This window comes from Apteryx mantelli, chromosome 14 (genome assembly GCF_036417845.1).
Source record: "Apteryx mantelli isolate bAptMan1 chromosome 14, bAptMan1.hap1, whole genome shotgun sequence".
NCBI lineage: Eukaryota > Metazoa > Chordata > Aves > Apterygiformes > Apterygidae > Apteryx > Apteryx mantelli.
Window position 1 is genome coordinate 15,119,455 of NC_089991.1, and position 15,544 is coordinate 15,134,998.

General features: G+C 37.9%; 1 protein-coding gene across 1 annotated transcript in view; it reads left to right on the plus strand.

Annotated features, from left to right (window-relative positions):
* Positions 1 to 15,544, plus strand: part of GABRG2 (gamma-aminobutyric acid type A receptor subunit gamma2) — a 71,527-nt gene that overhangs the window by 22,097 nt on the left and 33,886 nt on the right. Inside the window, exons 2-6 of the mRNA XM_013953658.1 lie at positions 5,960 to 6,108; positions 7,766 to 7,833; positions 8,844 to 9,064; positions 13,242 to 13,324; positions 14,026 to 14,163. Of these exons, the coding sequence (XP_013809112.1) occupies positions 5,960 to 6,108; positions 7,766 to 7,833; positions 8,844 to 9,064; positions 13,242 to 13,324; positions 14,026 to 14,163 (659 nt within the window). The remainder of the gene's footprint in view (positions 1 to 5,959; positions 6,109 to 7,765; positions 7,834 to 8,843; positions 9,065 to 13,241; positions 13,325 to 14,025; positions 14,164 to 15,544) is intronic.

Consider the following 15,544-nt stretch of genomic DNA (forward strand, 5'->3'; position numbering starts at 1 on the left):
GTAAAACTGAAATAAATTGGTGTTCACTGATTCAGTGTAACCTTCCATATTTCTCTGTAGAAACACTTCAGCTATTGGCAGATGACTCGTGTTTTTACAGACTTAGTCTTTATCAAGAAGAGTTCGTGAGTACAATAACCTGCACTATCAAATCCTCCTAATGCAGATCCTCTATAATACAAAAACACTCCCCGTGCTTCCTCCCTATTTCCACTGGGACTCAATCAGTGTAAAACTATTGTAGCTAGACTATATCCTTTCATAAGACTCTCAGAGCCTATTCGTTCTCGAGTCCAAGACCTGGGCCTGTTCCGCAGTAACCAAGCTTTTCTGGAGAAACTGAGATTCTAGCATTTTGAGTCCCCTACGGCTCTTTTGCAACATAGGTGCCACCCAGTACCAGACTGCCACCCCATCAGTGCCACAGAGCTCTAAGAGGAAGGAGCAGGACAAGAAGACGCTTTCTCTCTCCAATTTCTTAGTTCGTAACTATTAGCACACTTTCCATTTCCCGCTAGGGAACTTCTGACCACTGACTGAATCTCCCCCTTCACTCTCTAAGCAGAGCATTATCCAGGGCCAGTGAGTTTTTCTGGCTGATGTAGGTAATAGCAAGTAAATTATTTGGGAGGAGAACAATCTTTACATAACATAATTTACAATTCTGAGAAAAATGAAGGTTGGGTATTGTAGTGGACATACAGTAGTAGAAAAGAAAACATGCATCATTTTTAAGGGAAAGATAGGAGGCATGGTCCTGGTCCAGCTTCAGGATTTAAACAATACATATAGACAGAATAGAAATGTGAACAGGGAGAAAGAATTTGGCCCATGGCTTTGTGTAGACATTTTCTATTTTAATTGAGGCAGTTTTACTTAAAATATGATCAGCAGTCAACAAAAGAGTATACAGATATGGTTACATTTCTGCAGACACTGTAATCTCCTGCAAATACTCTATTCTGTACACGCTTGTACATCTCATCTGCATACAGCATCTCTGTATCTGCAGTGGGAACTTGGAATATGTCCTTCCCTCCAAATGACTGTATTCTCATCATGAATAATGTATGACATACAGATTAGGGTAATTTTTTATGCACATCAGAGAATGAATTAAGTTGATTATTCATTAAGTTAAACGGTGCTGTTAAGTAAGACAGCAAGCTTTGTTCCAGCCCTTCACTAAGAGGTAGAAAATATCAGTGTTTTAAGTGGAAGATTTATTGCATGTGTGAGTAGTTTATTAAATCTTTGCTGCAGGCTCTGTAGTTTCTATGGCCTATTTGGTATCAAAAATAAAATTGGTCAGATTTTTTTGACAAATAAACCGGAGTTTTTAGTTGGAGTTGAACTAATTAGTTGATGGCTATCCAGTACTATTAGAGGTCTTTTGTTTAGGCACTCTGTGGCCATTCTCATTCTGCTTGCAAACAGCAATGCAGCAGCAGGCAGAATCCCACAGGGATAACTGACTCTTTTGTGAAGTTTCTTAATAGAACACTTGGAAATGGTTAAAATTTGCTTCCTATGTTTAGAAAAGTTAAAGGACAGAGTCACAGCAGGTATAAACCAACATAACTTGCTTGAAGAATTATAGAGATTTTGACCAGCTAAATATATGACCTCATGTCTGAACATTGAAAGACTGAGCATTCATGGTAGGTTTTTGCTTCAGAGAAGTGTATCATTTTCTTTCTACTACTTGCATCATCACCCAAACAGCTCATTAAATGCCAAGTTGCGAAAATCATATTCCTGTGGAACAGGAAATATTTACCTTATTTCAGAGCGATATCCCTTTTGAATGATTTCTCACTAATGAAATTAGATGTTCACAATCTGTCCCTAAGTTTAGACTGCAAAATTATTGCTGCTGACTGATTTTTAAATAATCTGTAGTGGATCTTGACTAACATATGGTAGCGTCTTTCCAAGAAATACTACATATGATTCTTCTGGAAATTACGTAAGAGTGTCTCTGATCTAGAGATGTTGTGGAACAGCAAACTCTTCCTACTCAAGTTACCAAAGAAGTAGACAAATGAGAGATACCATGAAGACTGTCAAAAGTTACAGTGTTGGCTTCATGCAAGCAATTAACAAAAACATGGTAGTTTTGTAATAGACAATCCGCCTTTATTGTGAACTTTGAACCGAAGAATTTAAGCCAAAAGACTCCAAAAGATAATAAATATGACAGTTAAATACCATTAATATAGTTATTCTTTGGATTTTGCTAAAATGATGTTTAATTTTATGTAGGTCTCAATCTTAATTCCAAGGAAGTGAAAGCAAAAAAAAAAAAAAAAACCATACTGAATCCAATAAGAATAGGAAAGGATTCCCAAACTGTAATGTGGACATCCATGTTTTCACACTGCTTAGAGGGCAGTATATCAGCACATTAATAAAAACTTTGAATAATAGGCTTTGCTATGTCTTCTGGACAAGGTTCAGAAAAGAAGATGGAAAAATACCTTTCCCTAAGACATTAGTGATTTCTCAGCAGAGATATCCTCTGGGACTGCCTGAAGTAATTGTCTATTATTTTAACATATTTCCAGTATAGAAATAACACATTTAGCCTTAAGAGTTCTGTAAAAGAGGCTGTGCCAATGAAACGGAGCATCTCTTCGTTAGTTCTTCATCCCTTGGTAGGCGAAACCAGTTCTACCACGAGTAGGTACCTCTGCCCATGGAGGTTAGCCTTGGCCCGTGAAGAGCAATGATTAAGTGCTGCCCATACAGTATTGCAAGCACTGTACAGATGGTGTACACTAGCAAGGATCTGGAGAATCTGGCCCTGAACAATTAGTGTAATCTGTTTGTGTTTAAGTTAAACCTCACCAATGAGCACTCAAAAGAGCTATATAAATGTTATAAATCAAGTAACAACTTCTCTAATACAGAATTAGGATTAGTACATATATTTTATAGTGAGAAAGCTAAGAAACATGAGTTAAAACTGTTTTTAACCTCTTCTATGGTAAAAAACCTCAGTGACAAAAAGCCAAATAGACTGTACATTTTGTATGTAATTGTGGAGTGAGTTACCAGTTCCTAGATCTTTACACACTTTATCAAAAAGTGAATTAAAAAAAAAAGTGACTCAATCTTGTGCTGTCATCCCCACACAAAGCTTCCTGTGGTCTAAATTAATGCACTCTCTGATCTAAATTAATAAATGCTTATTAACATTTAGTGATTTCTGTCCTCCAACTGCTTTGTAAAGATGTATTTCAAGCAATTTGACACATGCAAAAAGTCCCCCTCAATTTCAGGCACAATCATGGTTATATATGTAAGTAATTATAATCATAGGAAGATCATACAGGCTCAGCCAGCAGAACTGAGCAGGGGGTTGGGCCAGACGACCTCCAAAAGCCTCTTGTAACTTGAATTACTCTATGATTCCACTTCTCAAATTCATATTCTGATTGCCTTAAGCCCCCTCTTTTCCAAATGGGGAAAATGGGTCCATGCAGAATGGTCTGGCCCATGTCTTGCAATAGTGCTAATGTGAGAAGTGGAAATACCTCAGAGAGTGAGAGTGTATCAGTGTGTGAAACAAATTTACTTTCAAAAATTACATCATAATTTACAAAAAGGTAAATAGATATTCCTTTGCTTACCTGTTTGATCGCTAGATTTGGAAACCTCTAGCAGTCATAAAAATAAAAACAGATTTCAATATGCATTTCGAAATAATCTGGGCTTTATCAAATTTGTTGTGGACATTAAAAGCACTTGCAAAATTTAGGCCATATTATCAGAAAGACTAATCTGACAATCTTAAGGAGATGAATCAGGCTTTGTCATTATAACTTTCATTAGAAACAATGGCACTTGCACAGATAAAGCCCTGCTCATCTGAGTAGAGATGCACCTCTGCTTGTTCTGGCTTGTGTACAGTTTTACACAGATGGACATTTCGACAATTGGATATCCATGCTGATTTATAATCCTCTTGGAATTCAGATAAAAGCTGGAATTCAGTGGCCTTTTTCTCTAGTTACATTGAGTGTGTTCCCTCTCCTCTCTTTCACACTAACCTCTCATAAAACGTTTGCTGCCTTTAGAGATTTGGAGTGCCAGAAAGGCTTGAAATGGCAGATGAGCAAATAGCTATTTCTTTCCTATAAATCCTTATCAAGGGGAAATGGAAGCTTTAGCACTCATAGGCTGCTGTTCTTTAAGGTTGTTCTAGTCTTGAGACAAGTCCTAGAAAAAGATCTGCTTTTTCATCCTTTAATTTCACTGTGTCCAGTATACAAGGCTCTACTAACTAGCTCCTTGACTTTCAAGGCTTGCTCATCCCCTTCACATTCGGGGATGCATTGTCTTTGTGCAAGGATGTGTTTGCTTTACTTTTTCTTTTCCCTGTAGAAGAACAGTTCTGCTTGGGAGAAGGGATGCTTAACTGGTTATATGACAGAAGTATGGCTTTTTATACATAAAGTTAGGTTTTCCATTCATTTTTTGCAGAGTGAAAGCATACAATCTAGTGTCTCCTATTGGCAATGACTCTGTTTAAAAAGCTTCCCTCTCCTTCAGGAGGGAGAACCCAGCTTCAGTTACGTTCCTGTGAATTGCAGTTAGAGCTCTGAAACCCCCGAGAGCTGAAAAACAAATGTCCTTCCCCAATTTAATTATCACAGCCTGCTTGTCACTACCAGCAGAATACTACGTAGCACAATGCCAATTAAAACTCAGCTTTTGATTGCTGGTAAGAAACTGCAAGTTCAGGCCTGTGCAGCTCTGAAGCTGGGCTGGAGGTGCCGGGAGGCGGCAGCCGGCGCTGCTCCCCAAGCGCCAGGACGGGGCAGGTTAGCCCAGCGTCCCCAGGAGCTGCCAGGCTGAGCCCCGGGCAAACACTGACCGGCATCTCTCCTGCATGTGCTCGAGAGACTGCACAGACTGGCTGAAACAGGAGTATAATTAAATTTTCTGCTTTTGACTCATTTATACCCAAACCCCACCCACTGGTTTAACACATTTACAGTATCATTAAGAGTTTTAAAATCCAGCAGTGTTCAAACTTTGTCATAGAAGCAGGTCAGGAAAGAAGGGCACTGGCATATTATGCAAAAAAACTTACTCAGAATTGCCTAGCACCATGCTAGGCATTCAGCTTTAATTACTACTGACATTCTGCAGTGAAAATATCCATTGATGTCATATTCCGAATTAATTTCTATATTCTCCTCTGGAACTGGAGGCACTGATTTTAAAGAAAGTAAAACATCCATTAAACATAGTCTATACATTTCTGATTCCGAACTTGGCATTTTTACTGCACTAAGCAGGTTGAATTATACTAGGTCTGGTGTTATACTGCTCAGTAGCAGAAAAAATAGCAGACAGACTATTTTTATTCTCTCTGGGTTCTAGTTAGAAAAAGTAAAAATGAAAACCACTGGCAAAAATTTGTGCTGAACTTTCCAAATGCACAATAAGCTGAAGTTCATCAGAGCGGAGAGCGGCTGTGTGACAGTTTGTTTGAATGAATCTAATTATTGGTCTTGTCAGTAATGTGTTGCATCAAATCGTTCTCTCAAAGGGAAGTAATGCAACAGCACTGTGTACATACTAAGTGATATTTTGGTGGAGAGTTGCATAAGCTAAGTGACAATTAGATTTGTTTCATAATAGGTCCCACCTGAGTCAGGAAGAGAAAAAATAGACATGCCAAAGGTGATAAGCACTGCTGTTCCTTTGAACAGACAGAATATGATCTCAACTGTACTAACACAAAATTTTGCTAAGTGAGCTGTAACCTCAACTGTTATGTGACATCCTTGCTGTGAGTCTCCTTATATAAAGCAGGCTATTTTTCAATATTTTGTACAGTACTATTAAAACCAGGATATGCGTGCAATGTCAGTCTCCAAAGGTGTTGCCTGTAAATTCATATATTTCAAGACTTTTTTTTTCCTCATTTTTATTTCTTTAACAGTTCCACCCAAAAGGGAGATGATGATTATGAAGATTACACCTCAAATAAGACTTGGGTTTTGACTCCCAAAGTCCATGAGAGTGATGTCACTCTTATTTTAAATGGCTTGCTGGAAGGATATGACAACAAGCTGAGACCTGACATAGGAGGTACGTTGCTTTTCTTTTTCGCCTGCTTCTGATTAAGTGGGCTGATTAAGAGAAAGAATGTTCATGTTGTATTATGTTACATAGGAAACAGAATCTATTCAAAGTAGTGACAAAAACAAAATATGATGTAGTAAAACATCAGTGGCACGAAAAGCAGCCATGCTTTTGGAAGCTGGCATCTATTGTTAAGATCGCTGAGTATATCCTGAGACACCTCTCGAGAGCATTCGAATTTGCTGAATCAGGCTGCCTGACATCATCCATCTGCATAAGAAGTTTGGAATTTAACTTTTGAGGAACTAAAAAGCCAGTTTTTATCTTCTTTATATAGCTAAGAGATATTGTTAGACAGTCACAAACAACAGATCACAAAAGGAAGGCCAAAGTAAGGATAATGTAGCCTGATTCCTGCATGATGGGATGGACACAGACAGAGCCACTATTAGCAGCAGGTTTGCGTTGACCTGTGCAGCACCTGTGCTCACTGGCTCACGGGGCGAGAAGTGACGGGGAATGGGGTACAGCAGAGGAAGCGTTCACAAAAGATAAATTTAATCCAGTAAGGCTAACCTCCCTGGATTCCCCCTGCAGCCAAGGTAAGTAGACAGACTCCAACTCGGACTCAGAGGGAGTCTTGGCTGCTCTGAACCATCTTTTGGAGGAACCTTCCCCTTCACTGGTTAGTGAGGGAGCCCAGAGAGAAAAGTCTTCCCATGTGGAAGTCGGTCAGCCTGAGAATGCCCCAGGTGTGCACAGAGCAGCCAGGCGATAGCTCTGTAGAAAAGGATACAGCAGAAATAATATTATGGAAAAGAGAACTCATGGATGAGGCAGGCAGAGAGCAGCAAGGTTAATGAGGGAGGCTGTTTCTAACAAGTTTATAGAGGCTTATGAAACATGGAAATTTTCCACCGTGAGGGATAACATGAGTATTTAACCTTCAATGCATGTACATACTGTAATTTAGCAGAGGAATTTGCCTCATTCTCCCAATTCAAGACTTTAGAGAACAGAAACAAACTAAGCATTCGTAAAAAGCATCTGGAAAAAAAAAAGATCTTTTAGCCAAGGTGTAGGGGAATAATATAGTCACAATAGAGTAATTTCAAAATAAATGAATCTAATAAATGAATCTTTTATTCCTGTTCTAGAGCCCTGAATACTGCTGTTGCTTTGGGCTCATGAAATTGTTAATTACCAACAGCCATCTCTGCAGGCAATAGCAGTCATGTTGTATTTGGCATTATAGCGTAAAATGAGTGATGCAACACATCACAAGAGGAAAAAGTTTGCTTTCGCTGATAGCGTTTTGTCAAATGTGTTGCTGTGACCTGACACAAAATGCACATACTCTCAGTCAGATATGACTCACTCTAAGGTAATGACACTGGTTTCAGTATTGGTTCTTATAGCGTAAGTGCATTTGTTCTGATAGCACAAATGATATAAGAACTTGTCCCAAAGGGTCTCCATCTAATTTCGACCTTGAGACATCACTGCCAATTTATGTTTATCCTATTATTTTTTTTTGGAGATAGACATTTGAATGTGAGGCAACTGTAGCCATACAACAGAGGCACTTCTGCTTGTGTTTGACTCGCATGTAGTTCATTTTGACCTTCGCTCACACTAGTGATTCTTGTTGTTTCTCTTGCAGTTAAACCGACAGTGATTCACACTGACATGTATGTAAATAGCATTGGGCCAGTGAATGCTATCAATATGGTAGGTAAATGATTGCCACACTTTACTACAATTTTAATATTCACTTTATAACAAAGTCCGCATCATTTCTGAATATCTGAATATTATAAAGCTTCTATTATTTTTGATGTTGTGCTTTATCTGCATTAGTTTAAAAGTCTCATTGTATTATTATTATGGAAGTGAGGATTATATGAACTATGAATCTATATAAAACGCCAACTAAACTGTGTGCTGAAAAAAAAAGGAATAACAACTTAATAGTTTTACCACATGCTCACATTTCTATGACTGTGCTGTACACTTCAGTGCCTTCTGAGAATCTAACCCTTGTAAAACTGAGCTTCCAGATTGCTACAAATCAGGCAAAAACAATCACTAGCTATACTACCAATCTTGCCACCAAGAAATCAAAAAAGTCCCGATCCTCTCTCCTCTCCTCTTCCTGATATTCCTAAAGAGGAGTTAAATTGTATCTCCATATGAGTGAGAGAGAGTGGTTTAGCATTACCACCACAGTTCCTACTTCACTTTTGCAATTTTTATGTGTAGAAAGAAATCTCAGATTGTTCTTTTCAGGTGTATAGTTCCCTTTCCAAGTACTGGCTTGCTTGTGGGGGTCGGGGAAGCAAGTCTTCACCACTTTTGACATTAACTGGGGGGCAGCAGCAATTCAAGGACAAGTCTGCTTGAGTTTTACCTGTCACAAATCCAAGAGAATAAGTAATTCGTTTCTAGTTTGATCAGACATGGGTTGAGGTGTGGGTACACAGGACTGAAAAAGGGACTTCAGTGACTTACTTGCATTTTAGGCCAACCTATACTAGGAAAATAATGAAAAAGAATAGGTTTTAAACAATAATCTTTGGTAGACAACACCCTCAAAAATTGCCAAAGGTTGTTTTTAATCAGTTCTAGTATCTTCTATATTTCACATGTGTTTTTTTGTATGAAGTCAAGGAAAACTTATCAGGAGTAATGTGAAATGCTGAGTGCTATGTTTTCATCAGTATTTCTGGTTAACACAACAGGAATATACAATTGATATATTTTTCGCCCAAACGTGGTATGACAGACGTCTGAAGTTCAACAGCACTATAAAAGTGCTCAGATTAAACAGCAACATGGTTGGGAAGATCTGGATACCAGACACTTTCTTCCGAAATTCCAAGAAAGCTGATGCCCATTGGATAACAACTCCTAATAGGATGCTCAGGATCTGGAATGACGGCAGAGTGTTGTACACACTAAGGTATTTACGCCTGACTTTACTTCCAATTTCTCAAGGGAAAGCCAAGGAAAAGTGTGTCGATACCCAAGTCCTGTGAAGTCAGGTCACTTGATATTAACCCAAAGAAAAAACATATTTTTTTTCCTATTACTTATGGGTACAATCCTGAAAAGGGGAAATATTAGAAGGTATTACTTGCATGCAGTCTATTTAGAATGTTTGATATTGACACAGTAAAAGAGTTTCATTTCTACATATAGATTGCACTGTCTGGCTCACAAATAATCACATTCTTATGTCAAAATCAATATAAGCATGGTTATAGCAATTCATCTTCATTTTCATGTATTTTTTATTGTTTACCAGTAGTTTAGTCACTATTGCCTTTTACTTTTGTGTTCTGTTAAATTGAGGAATTTGAAGTATCTTTGAACTAAGCAGACAGTATAAGAGATATATTATGTATGTCAAAGGCCTCTATTCTGAACTGATTACAGTTTAGCTAGATGAAGCTCCACCCTGCAAAAGCATTTGATTCCTTAAACTTCTTGTGAAAATAAGGATTCTCTTTTTAGCATTGGTCATTTATGGTTTAATCAAAAACCCGCAGATATGCCCTGTTCCAATAATATTTTCATGAATCTAAACTTGATAAGCTCATCTCCAGATTACTCAATGATGCATACATTTTTTTGAGTCAGATTACCTTTATAAACTATCTTTTCAATAATTAAGTTACATGTATGCCTACATTTAAAAATTACATATGCAATATGTACTAATCTAAATGACATACTCCCAGTGACCACAAGGAAAGATGTTTCCTACGTTTGAAAAGCCTATATGCATTTTTTTTCTTACATGTGATATAATATTTGGCTCTGTGTAAAACAGTAAAGATAAAGACAGTATCTGTTCAAGAGAGTATATAATTTAAAATGAGAGAACATAATCAAAGATGTTAGGCATAGGACCACTGAGCTTCAAACTGCTTTTTTTCAAAGTGTTTCTGGTTTTCTGCTTTTTTTTATTGGATGACAAAAATAAAGTTTTGAAGGAAAGCATATTCATTATCATTTTAATAAACAGATATGAAGCTTTGGTTAAGAGACTTTTTAATATTGCAAGAACTGCCCGAATTACAAAAAGAGTTTTATTTCATAGTTATTTTACATTCATTACACAATGCATCGTCAGAAGAGATAAGAGAACGACTGGAATTGAAATCCAGTGCAAATCAAAGTCAGTCTGATAAAGAAGATGCTAGATCTCCTTTTGAAATGTTAAATTGGACTTAGCTACACTACCTCCTCTTCAGACTTCATTACCTTTCTCTTCAAACCATTCAGCTTCTCTCATTAGGAGGAGATCTCTGATGACAGATCTTTAGAAACATGGTTATCTGATATTAATGTATAGTTAGTTGTTCTAGTGAGTCACAGCAAGCACCAGTAATGATTTATCCTATATCCTGGATCAAGTCAAAAACGAAATGTGATAGTTTCATTGCAGATCTGCATTAAAGAAAAAATGTAAAAACACCTTTTCAGAAAACTGAGAAATGTAATGTTCTGACAGATGTGCATGTGAAATCTTGCACAGAGCATGTGAGAATCTAATTATTACTGTTAGTATTAAGCAACAAACCTTAAATAATTTCCTAAACAAAATAGTAAGAATCTCATCATTTGTGAGGCATATTTTGCCAGTTGTGCCTCTCAAAGCAAAACTATTAATTCAGACTAAGGTTTTTTGTCAAGCAGAAACATGAGTGAAACTGGTTAGGCATGTGAAAGTTGGGGCTGCCTTGTCTGGAGTGACCATGAGCTGGTGGAGTTCAGGATCCTGAGAGGAGGGAACAAGACAAGTAGCAGGATCACAGCCCTGGACTAAAGGAGAGCAGATTTTGGCCTCTTCAGAGGTCTGCTTGGAAGAATTGCATGTGATACCACCCTGGAGAGAAGAGGGGTCCAGGAGAGCTGACTGATTTTCAAGGATCACCTCCTCCAAGCAAGGTCCACCCTGACCAGCAGGAAGTCAAGCAAAGGTGGCAGGAGACCTGCATGGGTGAACAAGGAGCTCCTGACAAAACACAAATGTAAAAAGGAAGCATTCAAGAGGTGGAAGCAGGGACAGGTGACCCAGGAGGAATACAGAGACACTGTCTGAGCATGCAGGGATGGGCTTAGGAAAGCCAAAGCCCACCTGGAGTTGAATCTGGCAAGGGATGAGAGCAATAAGAAAGCTTCTACAGGTATATCAGCAGCAAAAGGAAAACTAGGGAAAATGTGGGACCTCTGCTGAATGGGGCAGGAGTCCTGGTGACAAAGGATATGGAAAAGGCCACAGTACATAATGTCTTCTTCACCTTGGTCTTTACTGGTAAGACCAGCCTTCAGCAATCCTAGGCACTTGAGAGAAGAGAAGTCTGGAGCAAGGAAGACTTACCTTCAGTAGAGGATTTCGACACTGTCTCCCACAGTATCCTCCCTGACAAACTGATAAAGTACAGACTAGATAAGTGGACAGCGAGATGAACTGAAAACTAGCTGAACTGCCCAGCTCAAAGGGCAGAAAAAGCATTTTACTGTGAGAGTGGTTAAACACTGGAACAGGTTGCCAAGAGACATTGGAGATATTCTAAACCCAACGGGGGACAGTCCTGGACAACCTGCTGTAGTTGATCCTGCCTTGAGCAGAGGAGTTGGATCCCTGGGATCTCCAGAGATCCTTGCCAACCTCAGCATTGCTGTTATTCTGTGATTACACGAAAACTGGCTTTCTGCTCATGAATGAAATCAAGTCATTTCCACAAGAGAAAAAAAATAAAAACAGTAGTAAATCTGAATCCATCCCAGATTCAAACTATGTTAAATATATTCACAAGAGAAAAAGCAATATTAAAGGAAGATCTTATCATTCTTTTTGATCTGTATTATGATTATCTTGAAGTGAAACTTAAGATGGTGGAAATGAGATGAGAAAGAAAGTATAATACTCATAGCACAAAGAATCAGTTCTACTTTTGTGTCAGAGACAGGACTTCCATTAATTTCAGTGAAAATGAGATTTGTTCCTAAATCCCTAATATAGTTTCCTTTGGACTTCATCAGCTTGGCGGCTAGCAGCCAGAAGACCCCTCTACATCCTATAGTATGAGACACAAGGAGATATCTGCATGGAACACCTACACGGAAGAGACAGGAAGTAGAAACAACCCATAAAGTTGCTCATTTGGACATCAAAGAACGAACAAAGAATAGAAAGCTATATTTTTCATGGAATTCGAGGAACAAATAAATAGCACTCTACTCTTTTTTTTCCCCTCTCTCATTCCCCTCTGCCCTCCTTTCCAAAGCTGTTTCCTCTCATGGATTATTTGCTACAAGTCCATCTATCATGCAGCTCATGACAGGGCTGGGGATATGCATAGGCTAGCAACAACGAAGGTACTGAATGAAAAATGGTAGAGTTTTTCGTAGGCACATCAATGGACACATCTCATCTAATTTTGGTTTTCTGAAAGTACATGTCTCTACCTGAAAGATACCTACATCACCTACATGACCTTAGCTACCATAGAGATTCTCCTAACATTCTTTGGAGAGAAACACACATTTTTAGTACATTCTTCTTCTAACTTAGTTTAGATACCTATTTTGAAATGAAATGAAGTATATCCTCAGAGTGCCTTTTTCCTACTAGCTATGAAGGTAGTCTAGATGACTGTCTTGGACGTAGATGTCTAAATTTGGACAGAGGACTCACATCTGTCATTTCTAAAATAGATTTTTTTTTCATGTTAAATATATCTCCATAGTGCATTATGGCATGTTGTGACATAGAGATTTGTCACTGCTTGTATGAGATGACCTGCATATTCACATATGGATTTGCTAGTCATGAGTAATGCTGCCATTTCAGATGCATAGGAACAAAACTTTAATACCTTATTCTATTACAGTCTTGAAAGCAGATGATAAGTGCCTTTGTAACTGAGAAACAAACACTGCTTATCAATAACCATGACGTCTTACTGTGTTTGGAATAGCCAAAATAATATATACACATTGATACTTCTGTTTACGATATCTATTTGCATATTTCATAACCTTGTTCAATATTAGTAAGAATCTTGTTTTGCAAGTACAGATTTCTAGAGTGTGTTCTGTATATTCTGCTCTCTCTCTCTCCTTAGGCTGACAATCGATGCTGAATGTCAGCTGCAGCTACACAACTTCCCCATGGATGCTCATTCCTGCCCACTGGAATTTTCAAGTTGTAAGTAATACACCTAGAAATACATTCAATCACTTTCCTATCCCACACTGAGTTTCTTATTATAAATTTATGTTTATACAGTCAGAGTCAGCTAGGGTTATATTCTTAACCAGACATAATCTCATGTTTTTCAATTTTATTTTGACCTTATTTTCACGCACTTGAATCATATATGTTCACAAATATAATATAGGAATGTTATATGAAAATGGTATAACTTATGGGACATGTACGATTAATTTATGCTTATATCTTAGCATAACAGCAGAAATTTTTACTTTTATCATCTTACGGCCTGATACTTTCTCTTTGCACATGGGAGTTTTAGTATTAGCAATACTTGGAGTCAAGGATGTTCGACTTCTGGCAAAGAGGTCAAGGAGTGAATTCCTAGTCCAGCTGAAGACTTTTTTGGCAGTAACTGAAGGTTGGGCTAAATTGCATCCTATTATGTCCATAAAAACAAAAAAGTAATTTTTGAAATATTTACCTGAAGTGCTATTTTAATTTATAATAAATAAAATGTCATGTTAAATAAAAGGCACTACTAAGTAGTTTGAAAAAAAACCATCTGTAACTTGCAATGTGCTTCTCCAGACTTTTCCCAGAAATAGAAAATAGTAGTTTTCCTCCCCAAAAGTACAATAAAATCCTAGCAGTGACTATGAAACAAAGCATTCTGTATTTTCCCTTGCAATAAGATGGTTACCCAAGAGAAGAGATCATTTACCAATGGAAGCGCAGCTCAGTGGAGGTGGGGGACACCAGGTCCTGGAGGCTTTACCAGTTTTCCTTTACGGGATTAAGAAATACAACTGAGGTGGTGAAGACTACTTCAGGTAAGACAACTGATCTGTTTACCTTCAAATTAATTTAGGATTTTATTGAAGAAAAAAAAGAAATCTGATTGTCTGGAACTCAGCACTGGCACTTCACAGAACAAATACAGGCTTTTTAACACCTATGGCATGACCCAAGCTTTAGTATTTCTGAAGGAGAACTCACAGGAAGAAAAATGAGTTGTAGTCTACTGTCCATTCTTGGATTCTCCAAGGTTGGATTTCTGAAAGAAATTCCTAGAACTGACAAGAGAAAGCCACTACCGGCAAGGGGTGGGGAGGCTAGACCATACTGCCTAGCCTGCCTCAGTGTAAAAAACAGCATAGGTGAGCCACTAAGGTGACAGTGATAAGCAGATGTTGCTTTTAATGTCTTACCATTCCATTCTCCGTCTCCCAAAAGCAGAATGCAGGTCTGGGCAGAAAAGAAATTCAAAGTCCCAACCTCTTTACTACAGCAGCTCCAAGTGTATTTTGTTCCTTAAAACAGGGCACATTCAGCTCTCATTAAAAAGAACAGTCTTGCAAGCCAGAGTCTCAGATGATTCTCCTGCATATTTCTATCTCCTTGGAAACAAGTAATGGAATTTAAAATGATAAATGAGGAAGGACTCAACTTTTAATAAAAATGGCAATTTAAATCCCAGTAACTAAGCAGGAAAATAAATTCTCCTAGACATATATATTGTTGTATTTGTTGGTGGAAAGGAAATCAGTAAATATGAGAGGAACTGCATATTAATATTCTTGTATGTGCATGATATCCCTTGTCTTTGATTTCTTACTTTCAAAAAGAATAGTGAAATGAAAGCAGTTTTTCTTTTCAGGTTGCTTTTGATTTTTACCTCTATGTTACTGTTCTGGCAAATATATTGATTTAAATTCAAAGACCTTTGTGCTTATTCTGACTTCAGAAATATCCCCATCCATTAAAAGAAATAACACAATTATTTCTAAAAGGTCAGCATTGCTGTTATATTCAGAAGGAGAGTGAAATCTGCTAGAGCTGAGCGCAGCCTGCTGTGCATTACACTGGAGTGCAAACAAAGAGGTTGAGAATTAATTCAACATCCAACTTGTGAATCACTGGATATTAAGCACTGATGACATGTTTAGTCTTATATGTAGGGTAAAAACGGACTGAAGCCTCCCCGTTGTAGCCACATTTGCCTTATGGCATCTTCTGCCATTCTAGCTGAGGAAGATATTTAGTCAGCTATTCAAGAAAGCATTTGACCTTTCACATTTGCCCAAGGAAAAAAATAAAGGTGCAAAAGAGGACAAGAGAGGAGCGTGCATGGGAGCCATAGCCACTAATAACTACCATTATATGTGACACGGTGGAATTGCTCTCAAAGCAAAAATATAAACAGCAATGCAT